This window comes from Leishmania mexicana, chromosome 23 (genome assembly GCF_000234665.1).
Source record: "Leishmania mexicana MHOM/GT/2001/U1103 complete genome, chromosome 23".
Classification (NCBI taxonomy): Eukaryota; Euglenozoa; class Kinetoplastea; order Trypanosomatida; family Trypanosomatidae; genus Leishmania; species Leishmania mexicana.
In genome coordinates this window covers 114,263-139,248 of record NC_018327.1, presented here as the reverse complement: position 1 = coordinate 139,248, position 24,986 = coordinate 114,263, and the positions used below count along the sequence as shown (strand labels likewise).

At 58.7% G+C, this 24,986-nt stretch overlaps 8 protein-coding genes across 8 annotated transcripts; all 8 read right to left on the bottom strand.

Moving 5' to 3' along the window:
• Positions 1 to 341: 341 nt before the first annotated feature.
• On the bottom strand, positions 342 to 4,049 carry LMXM_23_0380 (ABC transporter-like protein; the record flags this gene model as incomplete). The annotated part of the gene is made up of 1 exon (XM_003875615.1): positions 342 to 4,049. The coding sequence occupies one exon, from the start codon at positions 4,047 to 4,049 to the stop codon at positions 342 to 344; it is 3,708 nt and encodes a 1,235-aa protein (XP_003875664.1).
• A 3,056-nt stretch (positions 4,050 to 7,105) lies between these two features.
• Positions 7,106 to 7,462, bottom strand: LMXM_23_0370 (conserved hypothetical protein; the record flags this gene model as incomplete). Its single annotated transcript, XM_003875614.1, has 1 exon — positions 7,106 to 7,462. One exon carries the CDS (start codon positions 7,460 to 7,462, stop codon positions 7,106 to 7,108), a length of 357 nt encoding a protein of 118 aa, XP_003875663.1.
• A 3,553-nt stretch (positions 7,463 to 11,015) lies between these two features.
• On the bottom strand, positions 11,016 to 12,074 carry LMXM_23_0360 (putative NADP-dependent alcohol dehydrogenase; the record flags this gene model as incomplete). The annotated part of the gene is made up of 1 exon (XM_003875613.1): positions 11,016 to 12,074. One exon carries the CDS (start codon positions 12,072 to 12,074, stop codon positions 11,016 to 11,018), a length of 1,059 nt encoding a protein of 352 aa, XP_003875662.1.
• A 2,942-nt stretch (positions 12,075 to 15,016) lies between these two features.
• On the bottom strand, positions 15,017 to 16,117 carry LMXM_23_0355 (hypothetical protein; the record flags this gene model as incomplete). Its single annotated transcript, XM_003875612.1, has 1 exon — positions 15,017 to 16,117. The coding sequence occupies one exon, from the start codon at positions 16,115 to 16,117 to the stop codon at positions 15,017 to 15,019; it is 1,101 nt and encodes a 366-aa protein (XP_003875661.1).
• Positions 16,118 to 17,064: 947 nt separating this feature from the next.
• On the bottom strand, positions 17,065 to 17,949 carry LMXM_23_0350 (conserved hypothetical protein; the record flags this gene model as incomplete). Its single annotated transcript, XM_003875611.1, has 1 exon — positions 17,065 to 17,949. The coding sequence occupies one exon, from the start codon at positions 17,947 to 17,949 to the stop codon at positions 17,065 to 17,067; it is 885 nt and encodes a 294-aa protein (XP_003875660.1).
• A 3,137-nt stretch (positions 17,950 to 21,086) lies between these two features.
• Positions 21,087 to 21,413, bottom strand: LMXM_23_0340 (putative (H+)-ATPase G subunit; the record flags this gene model as incomplete). Its single annotated transcript, XM_003875610.1, has 1 exon — positions 21,087 to 21,413. The coding sequence occupies one exon, from the start codon at positions 21,411 to 21,413 to the stop codon at positions 21,087 to 21,089; it is 327 nt and encodes a 108-aa protein (XP_003875659.1).
• A 784-nt stretch (positions 21,414 to 22,197) lies between these two features.
• Positions 22,198 to 22,860, bottom strand: LMXM_23_0330 (conserved hypothetical protein; the record flags this gene model as incomplete). The annotated part of the gene is made up of 1 exon (XM_003875609.1): positions 22,198 to 22,860. The coding sequence occupies one exon, from the start codon at positions 22,858 to 22,860 to the stop codon at positions 22,198 to 22,200; it is 663 nt and encodes a 220-aa protein (XP_003875658.1).
• Positions 22,861 to 23,832: 972 nt separating this feature from the next.
• LMXM_23_0320 (conserved hypothetical protein) lies at positions 23,833 to 24,654 on the bottom strand (the record flags this gene model as incomplete). Its single annotated transcript, XM_003875608.1, has 1 exon — positions 23,833 to 24,654. One exon carries the CDS (start codon positions 24,652 to 24,654, stop codon positions 23,833 to 23,835), a length of 822 nt encoding a protein of 273 aa, XP_003875657.1.
• Positions 24,655 to 24,986: the final 332 nt, after the last annotated feature.

Sequence of the window (24,986 nt, the reverse complement as noted above, 5' to 3'; positions counted from 1 at the left end):
ACAGAAAATATATATATATATATATATGCCTGCAACGCATAACATAGAAGGAGTTATTTGTCGAAGGTAGAGGAGGGGGGAGGAGGGGGGGGTGTCGACTCTGGACGACGGGGGCGGCCGCCATCTATACGAGAGGGGGGAGGAGAAAACAATTAACGCAACAAAACAAACGGCTCCGAGTACCGATGTCCGCATCCTCGCCGCCACCGCCGCCATCCGTTCGCCTCGTATATCATCCTTCACTTCTACTTCTTGTAGCTTACCCCCACCCCCATCGTCGCTTCGCTTGCCGGCACCCATCAGGAGCGCTTTGCCCTCGCACATCCACCGTGCATCGCCGACTAGCGAACGAGCTTCGAGAAGCATGAGAGCAAGATCCAGGAGAGGCCCACGAAAAGGAGGCAGTACAGCGCCAGCTGCATTACATCGATGTTGAACCGATCCGGCTTCAGGCCGATGTTTGCCAGGTACTGTACACACATAATGGGAATGCTCTCCGACGACTTCTTCCCTGCCTCGTCTGTCGGGGAGAAGACGCAGTGCTGCCCGTTGAGCTCGTTCACCATGAGCGACTCGAAGGCGAGGAAGAAGGGCGAAATGGACTTGAAGGCGCGCAGCGGGGGCGGGATCGTCTCGGCCTGCACCAGATCACCGCCAAAAACGAAGTTCCACAGGATCAAGACGCTGCTGAGCAGCGCAGCGGCGCCGAAGGAGCCGCTCACGATGCCGATGCACAGGACCACCATCGTCATGCAGATGGAGAAGAGCACGATGATGAAGATAAAGTAGAAGAAGTGCTGTCCTGCGTCGACGCGGAAGCCCATCGGGAAGTAGATGACCGAAGCGAGCACCATGGCTGGAACAATGCGAAGCGGGATGATGTCCACGACGATCTTGGAGATGAGATATGGGCATGTGGTGTAGAAGCCATTCTCCCGCTCCACGTTGAACAGCTTCCGCTCGACGATGAACTGCTCAAGGCAGCTAAGAGACAAGAAGGAGGTGACGAGCAGGAGAAAAGACACCGAGCCGGCGCGGTTGAGCGCCCCGGGCAGATCAAGGGCCTGCTCGTGGTAGAGGACACACATGAGCGTCGCAAGGCACGCCACCACGGCCGAGTGGCATACCACCAGGTGGAAGGAACCGAACAGGCACGTGATAGAGCGAGAGATGAGTAGGTGCATCTGCTCATATACGTTTGCGTAGTACATGCGGAAGCCAAACGTGGTGCTCAGGATATCGGCCCCGCTTACCTGCTCACCGTCATCGTTGAACCCAGGGCAGCTGCCGGACTGCGACGGCGCGTGCGGGGACGGTGACCCGGGACTTCGGCACGGCGGCACCTGCGTGTGAGCCCCGGCCAGTGGAGACCTGTCGACCGAGGCGCTTTCGTACTGCGCACCTGCGGTATTGGTGTTCTCGAGCGTGTCCTCCTCCTGCAGTTCCGCGCGCACGGCGTCGTCGAGAATCTCTTCGACCTTCATAAGGTATTCCGCCTGGTTGTTGTGCGCCTCCCTTCGCGGTACCTCTCGCGTGTGGCCGAAGGCGGCCGTGACGCGCCGCTCGATAGTCGCACCGGCGGACGAAGCAGGGCCGCAGTAGATGCTCATTCCCCGCGACAGCAGCAGCACCTTGTCGAAAAGCTCGTAGATCTCTTGTGAGGGTTGATGGATACTGAAGATGACGATGGGCCGGAACGCAAAGTAGTGCGTGGCGTACATGCGCATCGGCGAGTCCTTCGCCAGCGCCACCACCGCCTCCACTACGCGCTTCGCGCTCACCGCGTCCAAGCCACTCGTCGGCTCGTCAAGGTACAGGATGCGCGGGTTCGCCAGTAATTCAACAGCGATAGACACGCGGCGCTTCTCGCCCCCGCTGATACCGCGTGTCGTATCGCCACCAATGAGTGTCTGTGCGCAGTGCTGCAGCTTCAGCGTCTCGATGACGCGCGTCACAATGCGGCGCACAGTGCTGTGTGAAAGGGCCTTCGGCAGCTTCAGTCGTGCGGCGTAGAAGATTGTCTGCTCCACAGTCAGCGACGGCAGCAGCGTGTCCTCCTGGGAAACGTAGCCGATGATGTTGCGGTATTGTGCCGCGCGGGAACCGGTCGTCTTGATTGGCGTGCCGTTCAGGGCAATCGTGCCGCTAACCTTCCCTGACTTAGCGCGAGCCGAGAGCAAGTCCAGCAGCGTGGTTTTACCGGCACCGGAGGGTCCCATGATAGCCAGCACGTCCCCCGAGTGCACTGTGAAGTTGATGCGGTGAAGGAGCGTGCGCTGAGAGCCCTCGTCCGCAGCCCCCAGCAGAGGCGTCTTCAAGGTATACTGCAGGTCTGACACCTGCAGCTCCAGCTGTGTGGCGGTAAGCCGGCGCAGCTCCTCAATGCGCGTGTACGCCGCTGGCGTCAAGGCGCGCGCCTGCTCATACACGCTCGTGGTAATAGAGACGTTGTCCTCAGAGTGAGGGCTGCTGGGAGCATCCTGTGGAAGGAGGGCCGAACGCTCGGGGTGCGGGGCCGGTGAGTTGTTCAGGAGCGGCTCCGGCTCGTGTTCAGCGGTGTTGCCGTTCAGGTGCACGTGGCGCTCATCGAGGACAGTTGAGCCAGTCTCGTGGAGGTCGCCGTCGTCGTCCTCCAGCGTGTTCACGTGGAAGGTGACGAGGAAATCCTTGTCACGCTCGTAGGAGATGCTGCGGGTGTAGTAATAATGAGTTCCAACCCCGCTCACCAAGAGTAGCAGCAGCAGCACGAGAAGGATGCCGAGATTCAGCTTCGCCAGGATGGCAGCGCCGCTGCGGTCGCTGCTGTCGTCTGACGAGTCATCAGGGAAGCGGATGGTGTCAACGCATTCGGAGATGCTGCAGTCCGCCTGAAACACCAGCGCGAGATCCGCCAGCGTCAGCTCGCAGAGCGAGCTGTTCAGCTCGCAGGCAAAGCTAATACTGTTCTTGATCGATGGCAGGATGATGTTACTCAACTCCACTTTTTGTGAGCATATCGGGTCGTACTGCGGCGGCGGGTCCTCGGCGCAGGCGCAACTCGTCTTCCGGCAGTCGTAGATGACGGTCTCCTTCGGGATGGAGATGGAACGCATGCTGAGCATCATCAAGGCGATGTACAGGAGCACTGTGACGGTGATCACGGAGGCGAGAATCACAGTGATGCGCTTGGTGCGGCGGGGCCCCAGCAGTGCTGTGAAGGCCCCAAGAAGCGCGAGCAAAGCGCACTCGACGATGAGCACCACCTGTCCAGAGGTGCGAGCGACGCGGAAAAAGCGCAGCCGCAGCGTATTGTTGCTTGTGTCGTTAGGGTCAGGGTCTTTTTGGCCATACTTGACCGAGCACCCAGTCGCATTGCAGCGGAAAAAAGCATCCACGTAGCTGTGGTTCGGCTCCATGCGATAGACGGCCATGTTGCACACACCCTGGTCACTCTTCTGTAAGGCGGTGCCGTCTGGTGTGGAGCAGTTTAGCATGGCCTCTACGGTAATGGTGCGGTTGCCACCCATGAGTCGAACGAAGAACTCGTTCTGGAGGGTGCACTGGAACTGTTTGCTGTCACTGCGGACGGACGGGCGTCTGTTGCACTCAGCAGAGTTCCCGGCGTACTGCTTGCAAGCCTCGTTGCTCTGGCATATCTGGCAGCTGAGGCCGGTGAATTCCTTTTCGTCGCAGTGATCACAGAACTTGTTCGTCGAGTTCACAGGCAACACACGGTGCGGCCCTACGCCGCCGATGGAGTTGGGACACTGCCGCTGCGAGCAGTTCGCCGAGGTGTAGTAGAGTGGACAGGTGCAGTGGTTGCCGGCAGGGATGCCGCCGTTGAAGCACGTGATCGGGTCTGAGTACGAATCAGATGGCACGAACACATCCATGCCGCTCCATATCGGAGCCTCTGCGGACGCTGGGCTCACATGCAGCGCTTGCGTGTCAGATGCGCGAGCGACGAGGAGGAGGAACACAGCCACCAGAGTAGTGGCTGCGCTGAGTGATGAGGCGTGGTGTCTGCGCAGCACGGCGCTGCGTGCTTTCTTCCGAGGCGGTGTCATCATGACGTTACCCCAACGTACGTGTCTCTGCAGCTCACCAGGTGCACGGCTTTCGAAGGTGTGCACCGACGCCCACTGGTCGCCAAGGAAGGGGGACACACAAAGATGAAAGAGGAAAGACGGAAGAGAAAAGCAAAGCAATGCTCTGCTGAAGATGTCAGCGACTCGTCACCCACCAGACGCGTTAGTCTGTTGCTCAACCAGCGTACAAAAAAACCTGCTGAGATTGAACGGGCGCGTAGTTGTCTTGTGTGCACTGAGGGTGCAAGGTAGAGGGGGGGGGCGCACGATGACACACGTGCACACACACACACACACGCGCGCGAAACCGCGAAGAAGGAACGCAAAGGTGTGTCTGGATACACCACACAACCACACGACGCAGCGGCAAATAACCAAACAACAATCGTGGTAGTGGCCGGGCACAGTGAGAGCAGCACCAGCAGCGACAGCAGCAGAAAGAGAAGGTGCGGGCTGGGAGAGGAGGTGGCTGACCACAACCAAGGGCTATTACAAAATACACCGAGGGGGAGGGGATTCGTGCAAGTAGCACATGTACATATATATATATATATGTGTATGTGTGGATGTGCAGCGAGGAAGAGTCTGAGCGAGGGAGGGAGGGCCAAGCGCAACAGCGAGCGGAGCGATCCACAGGAAGGAATGACGAAGAAGCGGGAGAAGAGACGACAGAGAGAGAGAGAGAAAAGGTGAAAAGAGAACGAGAATCCGGAGCGCACGAAAAAAATAATACGAGCTGCGTGCGTGTGGGCGTGGGCGTGCGTCCGTGAGCGCGAGGGCGAGGGAGCGAGGAGGGGGGAGAAGAGAGAGGGAGAAAGGACCCCTCACACAGCTACGAGTACGTGTGGGTGTGGTTGTATAGAAGTGCCGGATATCGACAACTTTGCCTCTTTGTGTGTGCGGGTGCGCGGGCGTGCGAGTGCGCAATGGCGTCCGTGAGTGGATTCGTTGGGCTTGTGCACGAGCAAGTGGCTGGGAAACGGCAATAAAGAAAGAGGCGACGTGTACAGGGGGAGGGGAGGTGTAGCCCAAGCAGAGAACCGTACACAAGCACAGGAAGTGGAGAGGGAGGGGGAGGGGGTAGGATTCCTCAAACGAAATCGGATGCGCACGTCCTTTGATCGCGCTCTACCTCAGCCTTGTCCTGTCTCCTCTTGTGTTGTTGGTGTTGATTAGTGTGGTGGTATTCGTGGAGAGTCAGAGATATGACGACTTTTGCATGCACGTGCACGTGTGCGTACCGGGGACGAGGCAGTCGATGCAGGGGCGTTCGAGTAAGAATCATAAAAAGATGAGAGGGTTCCCAAAGGCAGCGTCGGTGATTAGGGGGATGTTGCGAGAGAGAGAAGTGACAGAAGAGCTGAGGATAACTTGCTAAGGAGGGTGCGTAGAAGAAAACGGAACGCATGGAGGTGATGCGGCCTGGCGGGGTGACATGATGCAGTGAACACTGCAATGAATTCTCCGCTGGCATTCACCTCGCACTCTTCCTCCTCCACAATGTGTGGTGCGTTCCGCCTTTCCTTCGCCCCCCTCCCTCCCTCCCTCCCTATTCGTCTCTCCGAGGTGGAATGCTTTTCGGACCCGGGGGCGGGGGAGGGGGGACCAGCTGAGGTTGCAGCGCACCCGCCGGGGTGAAAGGAAGGGGTGGAGGGGGGGGGAGAGGTGACGGATGCAAGGCACCCTTGCTGCTGCATCTCCTGCTCTTCCCCCCCACACAGCTTTCTCATGCTGCGCGTTTCTATTTTGTTCTCCTTATTCGTGCATAGGTCTCTCCACAACAGATACCCGCACGCGCGCACGCCATGCCCACTTCCTTCGTGCCCTCGCACCTTACGTCTCACCTGCGTCCCCCCTTCGGCTTTTGGCTTCACCTTGGCCACTGCAGTACCATTGCCGTAGTCCTCTATCGGTGCCTATTTCTCTCTCTCAGACACACACTCAGTCGCTTCTCCACTCTCACGTACACAGACCAATGCGCGTGTCGTCAGGCAGCGCGATACTGAGCTGTGACACAGAGAGAGAGGGAGGGAGGGAAGCACCCGAGAAAAGGATCTGGGATAACTGGACGGAGGGAGAGGGGGAGTCGGTGGGTTGGACAGAGAGACGGGGGGGGAGGTCAGAGAGACACGCCACAAACACAAGCACGTGCGATTTTCTGTTGTTGAACAGGCGAAGCGGGTGATGGATGGGAGGGTGGTGGGGGTGGGGAGTCGAAGCGTCTGTCACACTTTTACGGCGTCACCATGCGTACACACCCCCACACGGTGGCAGAGGCCTAGTGCACAGTTTCCTCGAGACAACACCCCATCCCTTGTGACACACACACACACACCGGTCTCCGACATCTGGCCACTTCACTTGTTCGTTCTACTAGCGTACACCGTACAACGCCACCTTTGTCCTCGTAATGCGTGCCTGTGCATGGGCATGTCGGTCTGTTCGTGTCGGTGGTGGCGCACCGCGCTCTATCGGTAGGCACACGCACGCGGCCACCCGCGACAACGGACTTACAAAACACTGCCGCACAGACACTCAACACGGACACAGGCGCATGCGCAGATTCGATTCCTATACTACGGGTCCTTCTCCTCCTATCCGTCTTGCGAGACTGCTAGGCGGTGCTGTTGCTGCCGTGGCGACCATTGCAAGCCCGGCGCAGTCCACCACCCCGTATCTGCCGTGTGCGTTTTTTTGCGCTGTACAACGAAACGGCCGTCTCAAGGCGGCCCAGGCACATGCGCGCACTTGTGCAATGGCAAGGGGGGTGGTAGTGGTGGTAGTCGAGGGGAGGGAGGGGGGGGGCGATACATGGGTGGTCCGACGGGGAGAAATAGGAGAGAAACAAACGGGACAGGAGAAGAAGGCGGGCAGCTTACTACACGAAACCTATGTAAAGGAGGAGGGCTGCCACCCACGCCAACTTTTCACCCGCCTCCTCTCTCCCCAACCGCCAGAAGAGGACACAGGAGTGGATGAAGGGAGGGGGGGGGCATGAAAAGCGAGGCACTTCGGAGTGCACACACACTCCTAATTCCTTACCAGCCGCGGTGATACAGGTGCTCGGGGTGGCCCGTCAGCTTTAAGGTGATGTGGCGAAAGAAGTCCTGACGGTCGCTACCCCAGAAGAGGTCGCGGCGTTCCTCCGGCGCCATCTTGCGGAAGTCGCCGATCGACGGGTTATTCTTGATGCGCACAAACGCGAGCTCACGCATGTACTGCAAGTCATCGAAGCCCCACTTGCGCGCCTCCGTGCGCACGGCAAACTCGAGCGGGTCGCTATCAAGGTAGTCGATCTCCAGCGGCGGGGGCGAAATGGGGAAGTGAAAATGGCGAATCTGCTCAGCCGCCGGCACGGCCGCAAAGGCTGCGATGCAGGACGTGAAGCGACGCATCTGTCTCGTGATACCTTGTCTCGTCCAGGGAGACTTGGTCGATTGTATCAGAGAAGATTGGAGGAGTGAGGGGGGAGGAAAAGTCAGTGGGTTAGACTTCGACTACACTGCAGCAACGCCGAGTATTGTGAGAGAACGAGGTAGGGGTAGGCGATTGTGTAGGTGAGTGGGAGGTAGGTTACACGTCGGCCACAACAGCCACCAAGCATGGCGACGCACCAAGCAGTGAGGTGCGACAGGAGGTGAGGTGCGGGCAAGGACCCCACCCCCACCCACTCAAAAAAATATAAGAAAGGCAGAAGAGGGCGACAGAGAGACACAGTGAGGAGCCTTGTGATGCCTTGCTGGGAAAGCAGAGGTAGCTGGGCCCTCCATTAGGGAGTGGTAACACAGTGTGTGGGCAACACACGCCTGGGCGAAGATGCGCTTGTCATCCATGCCGCGTCATGGTGGATGGGGGAGGGGGTAGCGAGGAGCGCAGGACTCTTGCCGAGAGATCGCAGAGACGCGATTCTCGATGGGTCGCCTCCGCAGCAGCAGCCCCCGTGCCTGCTCCTTCCCTCCCACGTTCGCGAATCATGGAAGCTGTTGGCATTATGCTGCTGATGTGTTTCACTTTTTCGTTTCGAGGTCCTCACGGTCCTCCGCTCAAGCCGGCGTTGTTTTCCTCCACCAACACTCTCTTAGTCTCCCGACGTGTGAGGAGAAGCCACGTAACGCCGCTGACACCGGCTGCATCTCGCAGCCTCTAAACCTATGCACATAGACACAGGCAGACAACCGCCTCTCTGCGCATCCCCGAGCTCTGCATTGCCTCTTTCCACCACAGCCCTTCCGTTTTCTATCTCTCACGTGCGCCACTGGCCCTGCACCCAAGCGTCTATGCGTGTGTAGTAGTTGGGCACTAGTTGGCTTGGAGGGAGAGAGCACGTCGGACAGTAGACGACGAAAGGCGGGTGCGTGGAGGTTGCATGGGGCGCCATGGAGTACGACGAGAAGGGAGAGCGAGAAGCCGTGACACACGCGCATGGTGCGCGGGTGTGAGGTGAACATCGAAACGCAACGGCGCTGCCGGCTGAGTCGCGGAGATAAAAGAGTTATGAAAAGGAGGAGAGGGAAGAGCTAGAGCGACGGTGCGGAGAGGAGGCGCGGCGCAACCCAGATCCCCTCTCCGGCGTGATTATGAGGAATGCTGTGGAACGTGCGTGTCTTCGGCGACCTGCTCAAACAAACAAAGCAAGGAAATTGAAAATAGAAAAGGGAAGCTTCTCATTGAAACACCACGGCATCGTCTCGCCACGCTGCACGCGGGCACACGGCTCAGCTCGTTGGCAATACGGAAACCAAAGCGAAGACAGGCAAAACAGCGAAAGATGAGCAAGCAAGCCACCTTCTCCCCCTCCCTTGTCTTTAGAGGTGCAGAGGGGAGGGGTGGGAGGGAAGAGGGGGGAGGAGGAAAGGTCGGTTGAACAGGGAAAGGCACACACAACTCATGTGCAACATCAAGAAATAAAATGTTTCAAGTATCCAGTGGAGAAGAAGAATTCACACACGCATGCGGCGACTATGGGGAGAAGGAGGAGGGGAAAGGGAGCGGTTGTGGGTCGGAAGAGTGCAAAGGTGTGGCGTGTCGAACAGGTTACTTGCGGGCCGCATACACACACACAACATAAAACAAAATGCTGCAATCGGTGCTTCGTGGATATGTCGGAGAGAGAGGCGGAGCACTTCGCCGTCCGAAACGAAAAGACGCACTACAAGCGAGACGTACCGGCAACGGCACGACTCGGAGTCCAAAGTCGATGACAGGAACACGCATGTCGACAAGACACAAACGCAGAGAAAGAGAGGGGGAGGGGGGAGAGAGGCCGGCATGCGCCAGCGCACAGCAACGGCACAGGCGAGTAGTGAGAACAAGGAGCTGTCTGCATCTGAGAAATTGTTTCCTTTTGCCGATGGGGCAAGCCCCAAGACATACACCCCTCCCCCCAAAAAAAAAATCAAAGTAAAACATAACAATGAGAGGGTGGGGGTGAGGGAGCCAAAATACAACAATATGTTGCCGCTTCTACATTCATTGCGACGGGTAGAGCTCAGCCGTGCGAGGAGAGGCGGAGGGAGGAACAGAGGGGCAGAGGAAGAGGGGGGAGGAAGTACAACAGGAGGCGGAGTCGGAGGAAGCAGCCACGAAAAAAAAGAAAAACAGTGTTACAACGCATATGGGTTGTCCCTTTTTTGTGTTTGCTTGTTCGCGGTCAATCTGTATGGCTCTCACGCACGCCACCCGCCGATTCGCCCCTCCTCCTCCTCCGCCTATTCGAGGCCCTTTTCTCACCTTGCCATGCACTCCTCGCCTTCCCGCCGTGTACGTCATCGGTGTGTGGATGTGTGCGAATATGCGCCCGTGAGCTTCTCATCGCTCGTTTGCCGACAACTCTCTCCCTCCATCACCGTCGTCACTGGTCCTTCGCCTTTCTTTTCCTTTTACTGAGAAAGCTCAGCTTTTCCTTCTATGCTCGAGCCCACTGCTCTTCGGTGTGAGTGCGTACCAACAGTAGCAGCCCACCCCGACACGCTCGCTCATTCCGTCACCGTTGACGCGAGTGCGTGCCAGGAGTGGCAATCGCGTTACCAAATCAATGAAGTGGGAGGAGGAAAACAAATGATGGAAAAGCAAGATCAAAAAGAGAGCCGCCGTCGTTACATATATATATATATATATATGCTTATACACGTATACATACACACACATATATACATATATATATAGACGTATACATATATATATATATATGAATGCATATATATATATATGTGTATATGTTTATTTATATATACGTATACGTGTCTATATATGTTTATATATATATGTATGTGTATAGACATATATATATATATGTTTGCCTTCGTCCCTCTGGTCGGCTTACGAGTACTACTTTAGTTCACTCGCGTCGATGGCAGAGTTTGTGATGGTCGACCATTGGCCGCTGCATCGCCGTCTTCTCCCTCTCTCCTCTCAACTTGTCCACTGATTTTCCAGTCCGTCACTTTCCTCTTCTCCCTTGCAGTTGTTGCCATCACAGCTCACGCACACATATACGCAACGCCGCAAGATGCGTGTGAGGAGACGTCCAAACACGGAAAGGAGAGAGGCAGATGGATAATGAGTGGCGGGTAGTGTGTGTGGGAGGAGGGGAGGAGGCAGTCCATGCACGAGTGTCCTTAACAGAGTTCGAAGATGTAAAGCATACTCGAGCACCCGTACACACACCATACAAAAAAGCCGCGTGCCACGTCACTGGTCATCCTGTTCTACCGTAACCGCAGAGGCAGACTCCGTGGCGTCCTGACCGGCGCGCACATAGAAACCAAAACATAATAGGAGGAGTACGGGTTTGCTAGTCGTAGAGGGACACTGGGGAGCGGCAGTGACATCCGCAGCTGCCTTATGGAGTCCACATCGGGAAGATGATGTTCTCCCCGACAGTGCCCCTTTACCAGGTGGGCTGCGGAGCAGTCATTGTCGCCAGTGACGCCATTGTGAGGCCCGTGTCTACTCCTTTTGCAGAGACGCCATGTCAATAACGAAGCGGTAGCGCACATCGCTCGCCATCATACGCTCGTAGGCCTCGTTGATGTAATCGATGTTGATCTTCTCCACCGTCGCGGTGATGTTGTGCTCACCGCAGAAGTTGAGCAGCTCTTGCGTCTCAGGCATGCCGGCAATGTTCGACCCGCCAACGCACTGGCGCGAAGCGATAATGCGCCGGGGGTCCAGCGGCGGGTGCGCGTGCTCTGGCATGCCGACCAGGGCAAGCTTGCCGTCGATGTCCAGCGTCATCATGTAGGGGCGCAAGTCGTGGCTCATGCCCACCGTGTCCACAATCACGTCGAGTGTTCCCTGAATCGACTTCATTTCCTGCTCGTTGTTCGTGTTGACGACGTGGTGCGCACCGAGACTTTTCGCCTCCTCAGCTTTGTTCGAGGAGCGCGTGAACACCGTCACTTCCGCACCCATCGCGTTCGCCAGCTTCACGGTCATGTGACCCAGACCGCCCAGTCCCACCACACCCACGCGGGTGCCCTTCGTCACTCCCCAGTACCGCAGTGGCGAGTACGTCGTGACACCAGCGCAGAGAAGCGGCGCCGCGGCGCACAGGTCGAGGTTATCCGGGATGCACACAACAAAATGCTCGCACACCACCACGTGGTCGGAGTAGCCTCCGAAGGTCGGCGTCTTCTTGTCCTGCTCCACGCTGTTGTAGGTGAACGACGCGCCGTTCACGCAATACTGCTCCAGGCCGCGCTCGCACTGGCGGCACTTCATGCACGAGTCCACCATGCAACCCACGCCAACCCTGTCGCCGGCCTTGTACTTGGTTACTTTTGAGCCCACCTTCGTCACGTGACCAACAATCTCGTGGCCAGGCACCATCGGGAACATAGAGCCGTCCCATTCATCGCGGGCCTGATGCACGTCGCTGTGGCACACACCGCAGTACGCTATCTTGATCTCCACATCGTCAGGGCCGACGTCACGGCGCTGGAAGGTGAAGGGCACCAGCTTCGCCTTGGCGGCGAGGGCAGCCCATCCGTACGCTTTAGACGGCATGGCGGTGATGATAAAGCTGGTGGTTAGGTGGGGAGAGGCGTGGGAGAGGGAGAAAAGGGTGTGTGGGGGGGGGGGAGAGGGGCGTGATCGGATGGTGGGCGGAGGGAATGCAGAAAATATACGCGAATGAGTTGGGGATGCTTGAGAGAGAGCTGGGATGGGCGGATATGTGGATGGGGTGGTATATTGCGTCGTGCGGTGTCGTGGGTCGATTGCGAGACCGCCAGACACGATGAACTCAAGGGCAAGGAGAAGAGGAGGAGAGAAGAGGATAGTGCAGGTCTCGCTACATCAGGATGCATGAGTGAGGCTTGCTGGGGGACGTGTGTGCGAGTTCCGTTGCTGCGCGCGTGTGTCCGTTCGTGACCACAGTGGATGAATGCGTTTGGCAAGACTAGGAAGTGAGGGAGAGGCGATGAGCGCCACTTTACCGAGCTCGCCGGCACATTGTCACCGCTTCCTGTCGCATGTCCTTGGGCTGCATCGCCTGCTCTCCACCTCACGTTCTTCGCTGCTCTTTAACCTGAAGACGTCGGTGCGCCGCCACATACTGTGACGGGCCGAGTGGGTGGATGGATGGATGGGGGGGGGGGAATGAGCATGACTGCCAGCACAGCCGCTGCTGCCCCTGCTGCTGTGCCGGCCTGATTCAATTAGGTAGCACGGCGGGAAATAATAATAAAAAAAAACGAGACGAGCGGACGCAGGTATTTGCGCGCGTGTTTTGTTCACGTGCTTCCCTGGTGCAGTTGCGACGGTCAGCTGCCGTTTAGCTTTTCGAACGCTATGGGGGTGGGGGCTAACACCCATACATATATCGGCGCGTTAGCGTCGACACGAGCACATCGCCGTCATGTTGTGGATGTCTTCTGCGATAGTCACGGGAAAAAAAAGCCCAGCGGAAGACTGGATTGGGGGGGGGCCGGGAGAGGGGCGTGTAAAAGGCATACATAAAGGAGCAGGCGCAGAAGACAGACAACGTGCGACGAGGCAGACGCGTGTCTCCAGAATGTTACGGTGCGCCACCTCCCCCACCCCTCCCCCAAAAAGAGCTGACCACGAGCAGATGTGCGCTGCTTCCGGTGTAAGCGTGCACCACTTCGATTGGCGCTCGATGTCGACACCGATGAGCTTCCCATGCCCTCCCCATCGGTTTCCTGATGGGTGGTTGCTATCTGCGTGCATCAGTAGAAGCTTCAGCGATCAGTGGTGGTGTGCGTGAGTAGCAGCAGAGCGAGAGAGGAGGGTTGGTGCTTGGGCTAGGGAAAGAAAAGGAGCCAAGGCAGTGGACTGGAAGATACACGCCAGCAGGCGACTGAACAATTCTTCCGCTCCCGCCTCCTCTCGTGCGCGTGCTTGCGGGCTTCCCAAACTCCCCCTCCCGCTGATCCGCCAGGGCGCGCGAAGAGACGAGCATCTTTACTCCGTGTAGATGTCGTACAACAGCGGCGCGATGGGGGCGGCCACGCTCCACGTCACACGCATCTTACAGCGGCGAGTGTTGCCGGCGTCAACCGGTGTGTCACGAGATCGCTTGCTGTGCGCCGCTGCCGCCGCTCGCTTTGCCTCTTTCTTCGCGGCGTAGTACGCTCGCCCAGCCTCATAGAGGTGAAGGACAAGCGCACAGAGTAACGTGCGCACGGCTCTCTCCAGATCAGTTTCGCAGCTTGCTATCGAGAAGCCGCCGCCTGCGCTGCCGTCTGTGTTGCCACCTGTGTTGCCGCCTGCGTTCAGCGTGCGCCAGCCGCTTGGCGCATTCTGGGCGGAGCTGGCGTCGTGTGGCGCCTCGAGGAAGGCGAGGAGTGTCTCCAGCGCTTCTTCCCATTGAGCCCAGCAGAGATTCTCGCGGGCAGTGCTGCACGTCGCAGAGGATAACGGCGCCGCTGCCTTGGAGGTTGGTGCTGACGACGCCTTTGTCTCTCTTGAGGCTCGAGATGAGGCGGATAGGAGTGCGGTTCTCATGCCACCCACGGCGGCCTGGATGTCTTCCACCCTCGCCTCTGTGACTTCCTCCAGCTGCCTGGAGTGCGTCTTGAGCAGTGCCAGAGTGGACAAGCGCAGTTGTTCAGCGCTGGCACCGGTCGACCCGGCATCGCCGCTGGCACCGAGGATGCACACACGCCACATCTCGTGGTCCATGAGAAACATGCAGCGGCGTCGCAACGGCAGGTTTTGTATGACGCGCGTTTCGCGTTGACTTCGAGCAGCAGCGCGCGCCTCCATGGCGAGGATTTCCGGTCACACCACAGTACGAGCAGCGCCGTGAGCGGGTGTCGAAAGGGGGAGGGAGGTGGCGGAGGTTGTGTATGGCTACGTCTGCGGGCAAAAGAGGGAAACGACGTGCTGGTGAGCTCTGAGCACGCACAGTCCCGATCGTTGGTGAACGGCGCAACAACGCACGTGCCTTCTGAAGGAGGAGGGGGGGGGGCGGAGCGTCTGGATATAAAGGGACGCGAAGGAGAGGAGGAGGAGAAGGATGGCGCGGACTTGTTGGCCCACTCGTTGTCTGCCAAAGCCCCACTTTGCCTCTGTGGTGTGGGCAGGGAACGCGCACGCACGCACAGAGAACAGAGCAGACGTGCGACATCATCCAGCGATGCGTCACGGTCGCGAAGAAGGATCGTGGCACATTTTGCATGGGCGCTGCGCCGTGCGTACGCCAGGCCTGTACATAGAGAGGCATAGGGAAGGAGGAGGGGGGGGGTGCGTGCGTGCATCCTGAACTGCGTACGTGAGCTGGGTGGGGACGAGGGAGGGACGGTGTAGCTTGTTCAGTGCGGTACAGCAATAGCGTCTTGCTGCACCTGCCCTGCATGCGTATCGCTCTCTCTGCTCAGCTCCGCGACTGAAGCACGCAGCCTAACGGCGCTGCAACAGGGGTGCCACAACACGATATGCAAAGGTGAGCAGAGAAGTGACACTTGCAGATACCTGCGGGATGCTTAGCTTGCAATCTGTGCCCAGAAGTCCGAGACAGCAGCAATGTCCTCCGTCACTGCCGCTGTGTCATGGTCTTCCGTCACGTGTGGGACAACAGCATCGGCTTCTCCAGCATTTGTTTTCGCTGGTGGCGTACTCCTCTCGGCATCTGCGTACAGCTGCTGATGCACAGCACCGTTGTTTTCCCGCAGGGCACGTTGCAACCAGGCGACGAAGGACACCGGCGATGCGGTAGGCCCCATCCGGTCATGCGCGGGGGTGGCAAACCGCTGAAAGAGCTCCTCTCCCAGCGAGTGGAGTGTCGGCGAGTGCGCGGCGTCCAGCACGCCCCAGATGTGCCACACACCAGCCAAGAGTGTCGCCACAGCGGACCTCGAGTGCGGTAGCATGGCTGACCCGTCACTCGAAGTGATGCGACTCTCGACGACGTCATCCGCGATCTGCGCTGTTAACCGCACTGCTTGCACTCGATCCAGTGTCGGGACGAGGGAAGCGGCAAGGGCGGCCAGTGACACCACCGAGATTGCTCCCGATGACGAGGGGCGCTGCAGGCGTTGGTCGGCCACGTACGCCAAGTCCATCAGTCCCGCAAAGCCTGAGCGGACGACAGAGAAGACGGAGGTGCGACTCGCTTCGCTCCTCGCTGTGCACGGCGAGGACGACGTAACGGCGGCAGACGGCGCACGGGCAACGGAATTCACATCCACAACTGGGGCACCGCGCTGCAGAGCCTCAAGCGGTAGAGACGGTGCGTCGTGGACAAAGTCGTAGAGCGTCTGTGCAGGAGCATTGGCGTGCGACAGTGCACTCGACAAGGTGGCAGCGCTCGTGTCATGCGTCGCGCACGAGAGCGCTAGCTCCTCTAAGCAGAAGGCCCACACCCGCCGCACGTCCACTGCTTCAAGTGCCACATCTTTCGCCCGTCGCGCCTGCTTGAGTTGCGTCTCGAAAAACTCCGCCAGTATCGCATAGAGGACACGCGGCTCCATTTGGGCTGCGTACAGGCGAGGACTGGCCTCGACGGTTCGCGTCATGCGTAGCTGCAGCTCCTGTACCAGCAGCTCTACCTCATTCAAGGGTTGCGGTGTTGGGACACAAGACATCCGGCTTGGTGGCTGTGTGTATGCGTGTGTGTGTGTGAGGGGGGGGTCAATGTGTCCTTGGCGCTGAGCTACGTGCCTCTTTTACTTCTGCGCCTGCTGGCACCAACGCACGCTTGCGAAGGAGAACAAGAAGTGAGAGGGGGAAGGGGAGGGGGAAGAAGCCAATGACACGACGGAGACACGCGTGTACTGCGGAGAGCAAGCTGTAAAGGGATGGACTAGGACATGCATCATCGAGGGCGCGTAAGAGGACGTAGATGAGGCCGCAGGCTCATCACTCGATCACGTCACGTCAACTTCCACCACCATTCACGAAAACGAAGGCGCAGAACGACATAGAAAACGGAAAAAGCCGGTTGCAGCGCAGGACGACAGCCATTGAACCAGGACGCGATGCGCGGCATGTCATCTCTGCAAGCCTCTACGTGGGCGAGCGGCGTGTGGCGGTGCACAGGCGAAGAGGATCGTTCGTATTTTTTCTCTCGTTGTCGTTTGTGTTACTTTCTGCGCACATGTGCGCCTTTTCGGCTGCTCTTCCAGAAGTGGCACGGCCCACTGCTACGCTTCGCAATAGCCGTGCGCCATAGGCCGCGGTACTCCGTAGACGGGCGGGGTACGGCGCGCATCTCACAGATAAACAGGCGCGCAGAGGGGTGTAAACAAGTGAAAACACGCAAGATTATCATGACGTGCGTGACGCTGTTTGGGGTCTAAGCATGCCGTATTCCTGTGTGTTCACGGCGCGCATGTTTGCTGTATGGTGAGCTGCAGTTTGATGGCGAGCAAGGACCGAAGGCGATTGATGGAGAGAGGTTGGGGAAGCCACTGCGCCGCACCCCGCCCCTCTCCGCGACACCCCCTCTTGCTCCTCCCCGTCCCGTGCCCATCGTCCGCGTGCCTGCAGAGAGGAAAAGATACTGATGCTCTCACATCCACACCGTCGCGCTTCAGTAGTTGTAGTCGCCGAAGTCGTCGAACTTCGACCAACGTCCGGTGCCACCCTTCTTGTGCTTACCTTTGCGGTCACCCGTTCTGTAGTCCTCCTTATAGTCGCTGCGGGTGTAGGTCGCGTGTGGCTCCTTCTTCACCGCCCGTGGGCGGCCCTTCTCATGCCTCTCACGCTCTCCCTTTCCCGCGTAACTGCCGTGAGGGCAACCAGGCGAGGATGGGCTGGTCGCCGTGTCTGGCGTCTCTTCGAATTCCACGTTAACGCCGCGCTTCTTCTGCTCTTTCACGCGCGCCTCTTCCACGGTCAGCTCCATCCGCTCCAGCTCAGCCGCCGTCTTGGCAGCGTTCAACACTTGGCGATTGAACAGTACTTTCGCTGCGTTCACGGCGTTGTTGCACACCCCCTTTCCCTGGTACACGCGCTTCAGGTAGTGCGGATACTCCTGAATAAACACGTCCTTCCACTTGCGCTTGCCTTCGCTGCGCGACAACATCGTCGGCGTCAGGTGCTTCTTTGCATCCGGCAGCTCCTCCTCCCTCCACATCAGGCGGCTCCACTGTGCGTTCCAGTAGCGCTGCATGGGATGGGTTCCGGTGTTGGAGTCCTTGAGAAGCCGCGCCACATCGCGGCAGAGGCGCTCGAGCTCCGCCACTTGTGCCGGCATGCTGAAAACGGCGACGTGCTCCCACATGAAGAGAGAGCTCGTGAGCACGCGAGGTTTGGGGTGCTTGTATTCGTACTCGTCGCCAGCCTTTTCGGTGATTTGAGAACTGTCCGAGTCGATCTGACCTTCCGCTGCTTCAAGATCGGCACGTCGCCCTCGATGGCGACCCTTCTTGCGGGGTCGTGACTCGTGAGCCGCGCCGTTGCCGTTGGAGGGCATGGCGGCTTCTTTCGAGCTCATTAGACACAACTAAAACACGGTTTACTGCACTGGTACAAGTGCATACAAACCACAACTAACAATGTCTTCCACACGCACACGCACACATGAAAATAAAAACGGCGCGCAGACCCACCGAGGAAGAGTGAGGGCGTCGAAACGACCGGTTATTGGCCTAGGGTATGATTTCCCGTCGCGCACAGAGAGTGTGTGTGAAGAAACAGGTGAGCGACGGGGGAGAGAGAGTGGAGGGTTAGCTATGCATGCCGTTAATGCATCCATCTTGCCATAGAGCATCATCAACTCAGCTTCTCTCCCATTCTGCTCTGTGGCCCTGGCGCGGGCCCCACACCGCGTGGTGCGAGGCAGCCCTAGGCACGAGCGTTGCAGCAGTGCGCCGCCCCAGGCAGCTGAGAGCATGAACGCCTCATCGAACTCTACCCACCAACACGCCGCCTTGCAGCCGCTCCTGCCATCACGCCGGTCGCCACCCCTGGCGCATCCCTCTCGGGGCGGCACGCACGCTCCCCACCACACCGGCAAGCCGTGTGTGAGGAGGGGAGGGGGGATACGCTTCAGTCACGCGGACGCTCTGCACATCACACGGACGGCACGAGCGTGTGCTCACTGTCGCGTGCCGCTCTCCCACGCACCGTCATCCAGGACCTCACCGCCGACATCAGCAGCGATGGCTCTCACTGGCCTCGCCATGTCGTAGGCACTCGACCCTGTCAGCACCAGAAGTGGTTCGGCATGGGCCGGGGCTAGGATGGCCGCCTGGAATCTCCCCACCGAGAGCAGGCGCACACTTGGCCCTGACGCCACGCACTGAGAGGTGTGCCACGTCATCAAGGAATGGAATAAGGTCGAAAAACGGAGATGAGCAGGCAAAGCCACACGAGAGCAAGCACTCACACAGGCGAGCAAACACGGTCGATCAACGGCGGAACGATAGCGCGGAGGATGGACAGCGATGATTTCGCAAAGTCCCTTGTCGACATGCGAAACGACAACAACAAAAGACAGTGGCAAATCACACACGATACATCAGAAGTGTAGACGCACGGGAGTCTCATGCACATAAGCACACACTTGCATATATATATATATATACATGCATATATACTTATATACATACACATCGGTGTGCTTCTATACCTGCAGACGTGTCCGTGTCTGTGTGTGTGTGGGTGTGTGGTGTCGCCGCTGACGTGAAGGGGCCTCCCACAGGGAGAGAGAGAGAACGAGCGAGTGCCCAGAGATGGACAGCAGTGTTCCCAAGGTGTGCGGAGCTGACGAAGGAAAACAAAACGACCACAACAAAAAAAAAACGCAACAGGAACGATGCAAGAAACAGAGGAGCCGCCTACAGACAGCAAGCATGCACAAGAATGCGCTGAAGCTCACAAACGCGGCGGGGGATAGAGAGAGATAGGGTGAAGGCGTGGATGAAGCGGGAAGAAGCCACTGTCGGCAGTGTGGACGCGGCGTTGTGCGAGCGTGTGCGCTTCTATGCAGAAGGTGTGTGGTTCACAGGAGAGAGGTGGGCATGGATGCGCTGTTGCCTGCTCGGCTCCGTACTGGAAACAGCACATACACACACAAAACAGACGTGGATGTCAGGACGGTGGTCATTACACGCGGGCGGGACGAGGCGGGCGGGGGTGGGGTGGGGTGGGGTGGCGCCTAATTCGAAGGAAGAAGGGGGAGTGGATGGTGTGGGGCGTCCAAGTAGCCGTTCGTACGATTCTGTCAAAGGGGAGCAAGATGACGGGCAACGAGATGGAAGAGTTTGATGGAAAGCTGCACGGCGCAGAGGGGCAAGAGCGCGTGTGCGAACCGCTAAACATGCTCCACGTTGTCTTCGACGTGTCCGTGTGCGCGTCTACCTTATGCCTCTCTCCCTCGATGCTTTGCCGGCACGCCCAATGCAGTCCGCATAGGCTGAGCCACATGTCTCAAGCCTGTGCCACAGTCTTCGCGTATGCGCGTTGCCGTCACCGGCGCAGGATTCATCACCGTCCCAGCTTGCTCAACCACACCCATGCACGCGCGGCCGTTCCTCGCTTTGCTTTTCCTCGTCATCTTTCGCATCCTCCTTTCATTTTTTTTTCACCTATGAATCCATAAAGCCAGACAGAGAAGCACACACAAGACACGCGCGCACACGCGCCGTCATCACTCAGGGAAGGGGCGCTGGGGGGGGGGGTGAATCGACGATGGGGGTGCGCACGCATACGTGTGCAGCAGACGGCAGGCATTGAAGCGGCAGCGTAAACCAGAAACAGATGCGAGGCGCCGTCTGTCTGGTAAAGCCTAATCCGCTTACGCTCGTTCAGCATCCGCCCTTGTCGTCTGCCTGTGGGCGCTCGTCTCTCTCTCTCCCTCCATCCCCACGCCTCCCACACTGGCGGAAACCGTGTGCGTGCGGCATGCGGCTTTGCTCGGTGCTGTAGAGTCCGTTGTGTATTGTTGTTTGCCCCATCCTCCGCATCCGCTCTCTGCCGCCTATCGTGTGCGCACATGCCACGCGTGCACCACGACGCTGGCATGCCCGCCCGCCAGTGCGTGCGCATGCTGGTGTGCAACTTTCAAAGTCGGAAGGGCACGGAGGGGAGGGTCCGTATGTCGACACCCGCGCAAGACACACGAGCACGCACGCACGTATACGATGACAGACGCGACGGGGAGAACAGCAACACGACATCGGCACCGTCGTCACAGCCAGAACAACAATGCACCGTGGAAGAAAGGGTCCTCGCAAGCAAGCACGTTGCACACCCATTCAAGACGACCACAACCATAAAACGTGTACACACACACCACACGAAAAAGAGAGGTGAGCACAGCAATGCCGCCCTCACCGTCGTCACTATCCTGGCTCCCCGACGTGACGGTACCTCGTAGCACATGAGGCACAGCGTACAATACGGAGAGGGAGAGGTGAAGCACCAGCGCGAGGTCCGCTGTGTCTTAGAAGAGCTGTCGATGACACCTGCCGCACCTTTTATTCGTACGCCCGGCGTTCGTGCTCACCCACGGACCTCTTTATTTTCTGCACCTTCTCGTCATCTCGAGTCTGGAGACGTGACGGAGGACGGCTGCGCGTGTGCGTGTCTCCATTATCGCCCTACGCTTTACTCCTTCACCGTCACTATCAGCCTGGCCATCATGTTCGCTACGGCGTCCATGCGCTGTGCCGTCAGCCTCTTGAGCTCCTCTAGCTCCCTGTCCGTCTCACGAGCGAGTTCGGCGTTCTCGGCATCGGCGCCGCCGTTCTGTTGCGCGCGGTACCTGTCGTACTCCCTGTCCTTGTCCGCGCGGAATGAGGCAACCTCGCGCTCGGCGTCGGTCTTGGCCTGCTTTACCTTCTGCTGCTTGCGCGCCTTGGCGTCGGAGATGAGCTTGTTGCGCTTCTCCTCCGCGGCGAGAAGCTTCTGCACGTTGTCCTGCTTCGGCGGCATGATGATGACGACGGCGACGTCGGAACAGGCGAAGGAGGGAGAGGACGAAAGAAGGCGACGTGGACACGCCGGACAACGCGCACACGAATCCAGTCAACAGCAACGCTTTTATTTTACCTTTTTTTCGTTCCTATGGCAACGAGGAAGGGGGGAGGGAGAACTGCCGCTGCAACGATAACGGGGACGATAGTCAAAGAGAAGAAACCTCAAATGGCGCTGGCGGTGCTGTTGGTGGAGACTGCCCGGCAAAGGTACGTTAACGTGGCGTTGATTTCTTCTCTTCGCTGTCGTGTGTGTGCGCGTGTAGGCAAGGATTAGAAGAGGCTGGATGACGCGCGCATGTGTTGGAATGGAAAGCCCGGAAAAAAAAACAAGAAGACAAACACCAGTGAGCACGGAGAGACCAAAAGAGAGAGGGGGAGGTGTGCGTGTGGGTGTGTGGGGGGAGGGAGGGAGGGAGGGGAGGAGAACGGGCCAGAAGCCGACGCACTGGCCTTTCCCTTCCTCGTAATGAGCGCATCGGGGTGCGCACGCACGCACACATACACACACATACATGCACGTGGTGCGTAAGTAAACGGCACGCTCAGCGTGCAGGGCAGCAGAGGTCGTCGGTGGACGCGCAGTCTCATTATTTCCGACGCCGCGTACATCCGATGGAATTCCTTGTGTTGGGGCAAGAAAGACCTGGCAAAACTGCTATCGCATCATCGTACACACGCACCGCCACACGTGTGCGTGTGTGTGCGCGCGCGTGGGAGGGGGGACGCTTCAGTCGCTCTAATTAACCGAACAAGATGCGGAAAACAACAAACGACATGGCGAAGACCATAACGCCGGAGAGAACAAAGAACACCATCACCTGGTGGAAGCCGAACACAACCACCTCCTCCGACGGCAGCGCCTTGTACCCCTCCTTCTCCAGGCGGTAGCGAAAGTAGGGCATGTGGTAGACACCCCAGGGGACAACGACGCGCGTGCTCTCCGGGTATGTGTCGATCCGTTCCACTGCGCGACGGGCGCGCGGGTCCACTGGCGGGTCGTACCCGTCCAGCACCATCTGATATGCCATACGAGACTCCAGCGCGTCGCGAACGATGATGCCATCGAATTTTTCACCGTCTGCTACGACAGGGCGAATGCTGAAAAAGGGAAGCAGGCGGCGCAGCAGCTGCTGTCGCGCGGCGCTCGCTGAGCCGGCCTGGAAGGGCAACCGGCCGTCCTCGCAGAGGATCCTGTCGAAGTTGTTTTGCAGCGCGTCGCCATTCAAAACGCGCTGGAAGTACGCAGGGGCGGCAATGTTCGGGATCGGGTAGAGTGTCACCTCCTTCTTCGTTTCCGGGTGCCTGTACCGCAAGATGGTGCAGATGAGTCGTGGTGGATCAACGCGCATGTCCATGATGCCCTTGGTCATGAGCATAGCGCTCTTCGACTTCATAGAGTCCATGTTGATGTACGACACGAAAGGAAAGAAACTGATGCGTCCGTGGATGTGCGCGCGCGTGTGTGCATGCTGATGGCCGTTGATATCCAGCCTCTCGCGCTTCTTTGGGGGACGGAGGTGAGCGCTACGGAGCGAGCGACCTTGGATGCACCTGAGAACGTCAAAGCAGGCGATGTCTAGCCAGCAACGTGGTCAATCGGAGAGCGTGTGTGATGACGCAGAGTTATGCAGCTGTGCGTGTTCGAAGTTGGAGGGTGGTGGTGGGACGAACGTACGTGTGCCGCGTGAGACAGCATGCAGGGCAGGGCACGAGAAGATAGGTGTTTCTCTGTGTCCGCGACAGAAGGGGTGTCTGAGCGAGCCGAAGGGGGAGTGTTAGCCCCTCCCCTTTTCGACTCTTCAGAAGCTCCGTGTTCGAGTGGGACCGAGCTCCGAGCAAGCAACGCTTGTGCCAACCACGACCGCACAAGCACGCGCCTTCGTCTGGCTTGCTTCCACCTGCACGACCAATACAGGCGGAGAGGAAGAACAAAACTGTGCTGATCACATTGTCGGGCACAAGTAAAGAAGCGGGCATTGTCGTCTACCATCTGTCCCGTGCTGAGCAGCAGATGCGTGATGCGCGTCCGCGTCTTTGCGTGGCTCTCTTCTTTCTGGTCGTGTGTTGTTACACGTCCGGACCTGCACACCAAACATGACATCCTCCTCCCACGGCCGTGAAGACGGCCTACGTCAGAGGCGTACTCCCCCCCGTTGACGCATTTTACCGTCCTCGCCAGTTCACGCAGAGAAGTCGGTCGGCCATTGCCATATGCACACCACACATACACACACCGACACAGGACTGCAAACCGAGTCCCTTACGCGTCATGAAGCCACAGCAGCAGCATACTTGGCTACAACTGCCTTGTGTCGTCATTGACGTCCCCGCTCCATCTGAGGCACCACTTCTTTGTATCGTTACCGTTCGCCTGGTCATCGGGTGCGGGTGCATGTCACAAAGACCGGGTCGCCGAGGTTGTAGGGTAGCTCGTACATGGCTGTGTTGTAGTCTACACAGTCGCCCCTGCGCACGGGCAGCAACGCTGAATGACCATAGACAACTTGGCGACAGTGAACCATGCAGAGCGGCAAGACCGATGCCCGACCTTCAGAGCTCACCGTGCCGGTCAGCAGCTCCACCTGATAGTGCGGGAGAGGAGTCGAGTACGGCGCCTCTTCCTCATCGTCTTCGCTGTTCTTGCTATCTTCCTCGGCGCCCTGTTGCCGTCGACCCTGCGCGGCCGGCGTGGGCGCGGTGATGCGGCCATTCGCCTGCCGCGCCGCGCGCTTCGTGTCGGACTTGTAAGCAGCATCCACCTTCGACCGAACCGCCTGGAGAGCCGTCAAGGCGACCTCCCACACGGTGGTATCCGCCCACGCGAGCTGCACCGCAATGGGCCGCTCCACGACAGAAGCGCCGGCAGTCGACCCCAGCGACGGACCGGCACCTGCCGCAGCCACCGCTTGGTCGCCGGTTGGCGGCGGCGGTGCTCCCGGTTGCACCCCTTGAGGGATGCCCACAGAAGGGGCTCCCAAGACGACGCTGCAGTACTCGCTGCGAGCAGCGATGTCTTGGCCCGTCATGTGGTACAGTCGCACCGCACAGGGGCACTCCGCGGTGCGACGGATGCCGCGGTTGAGCGGGGCACGATGCGGACGTAAGATGCAGCCAGCATGGCCGAAATGTGCTTCACGGTACGCTGCGCCAGAGTTGCTGTACGACGGCGTCAGCGGTGTTGGCAATGCTCCCGACATTGCCACGCGCACGTTCGGGGGTATATGTGTATGCGTAGCCGATGAGCTTGTCTGTGCGGAGATCCGCGACTGCGTGAAGCACGAGAGAGGGGAGACGGAGAAGGAGCTGACAGGCGTTGCATTGAGGATGAGTCTGCACACGGTGCGCAGCTGTCGGTAGGGATCTGCATACGGCCAGCCTTTCGTTGCGATGACCCTGGCACGTGGGCACACTTTCAACGACTGGCGAGCACCAGCGTCTTCTGGTGCCTCCTCAGTGGTACAGTGAACGGCACGTGCGGGCTGTGGCTGACCGCTTGGCACGTATCGCACAACTATCATTGCTTGCCGTA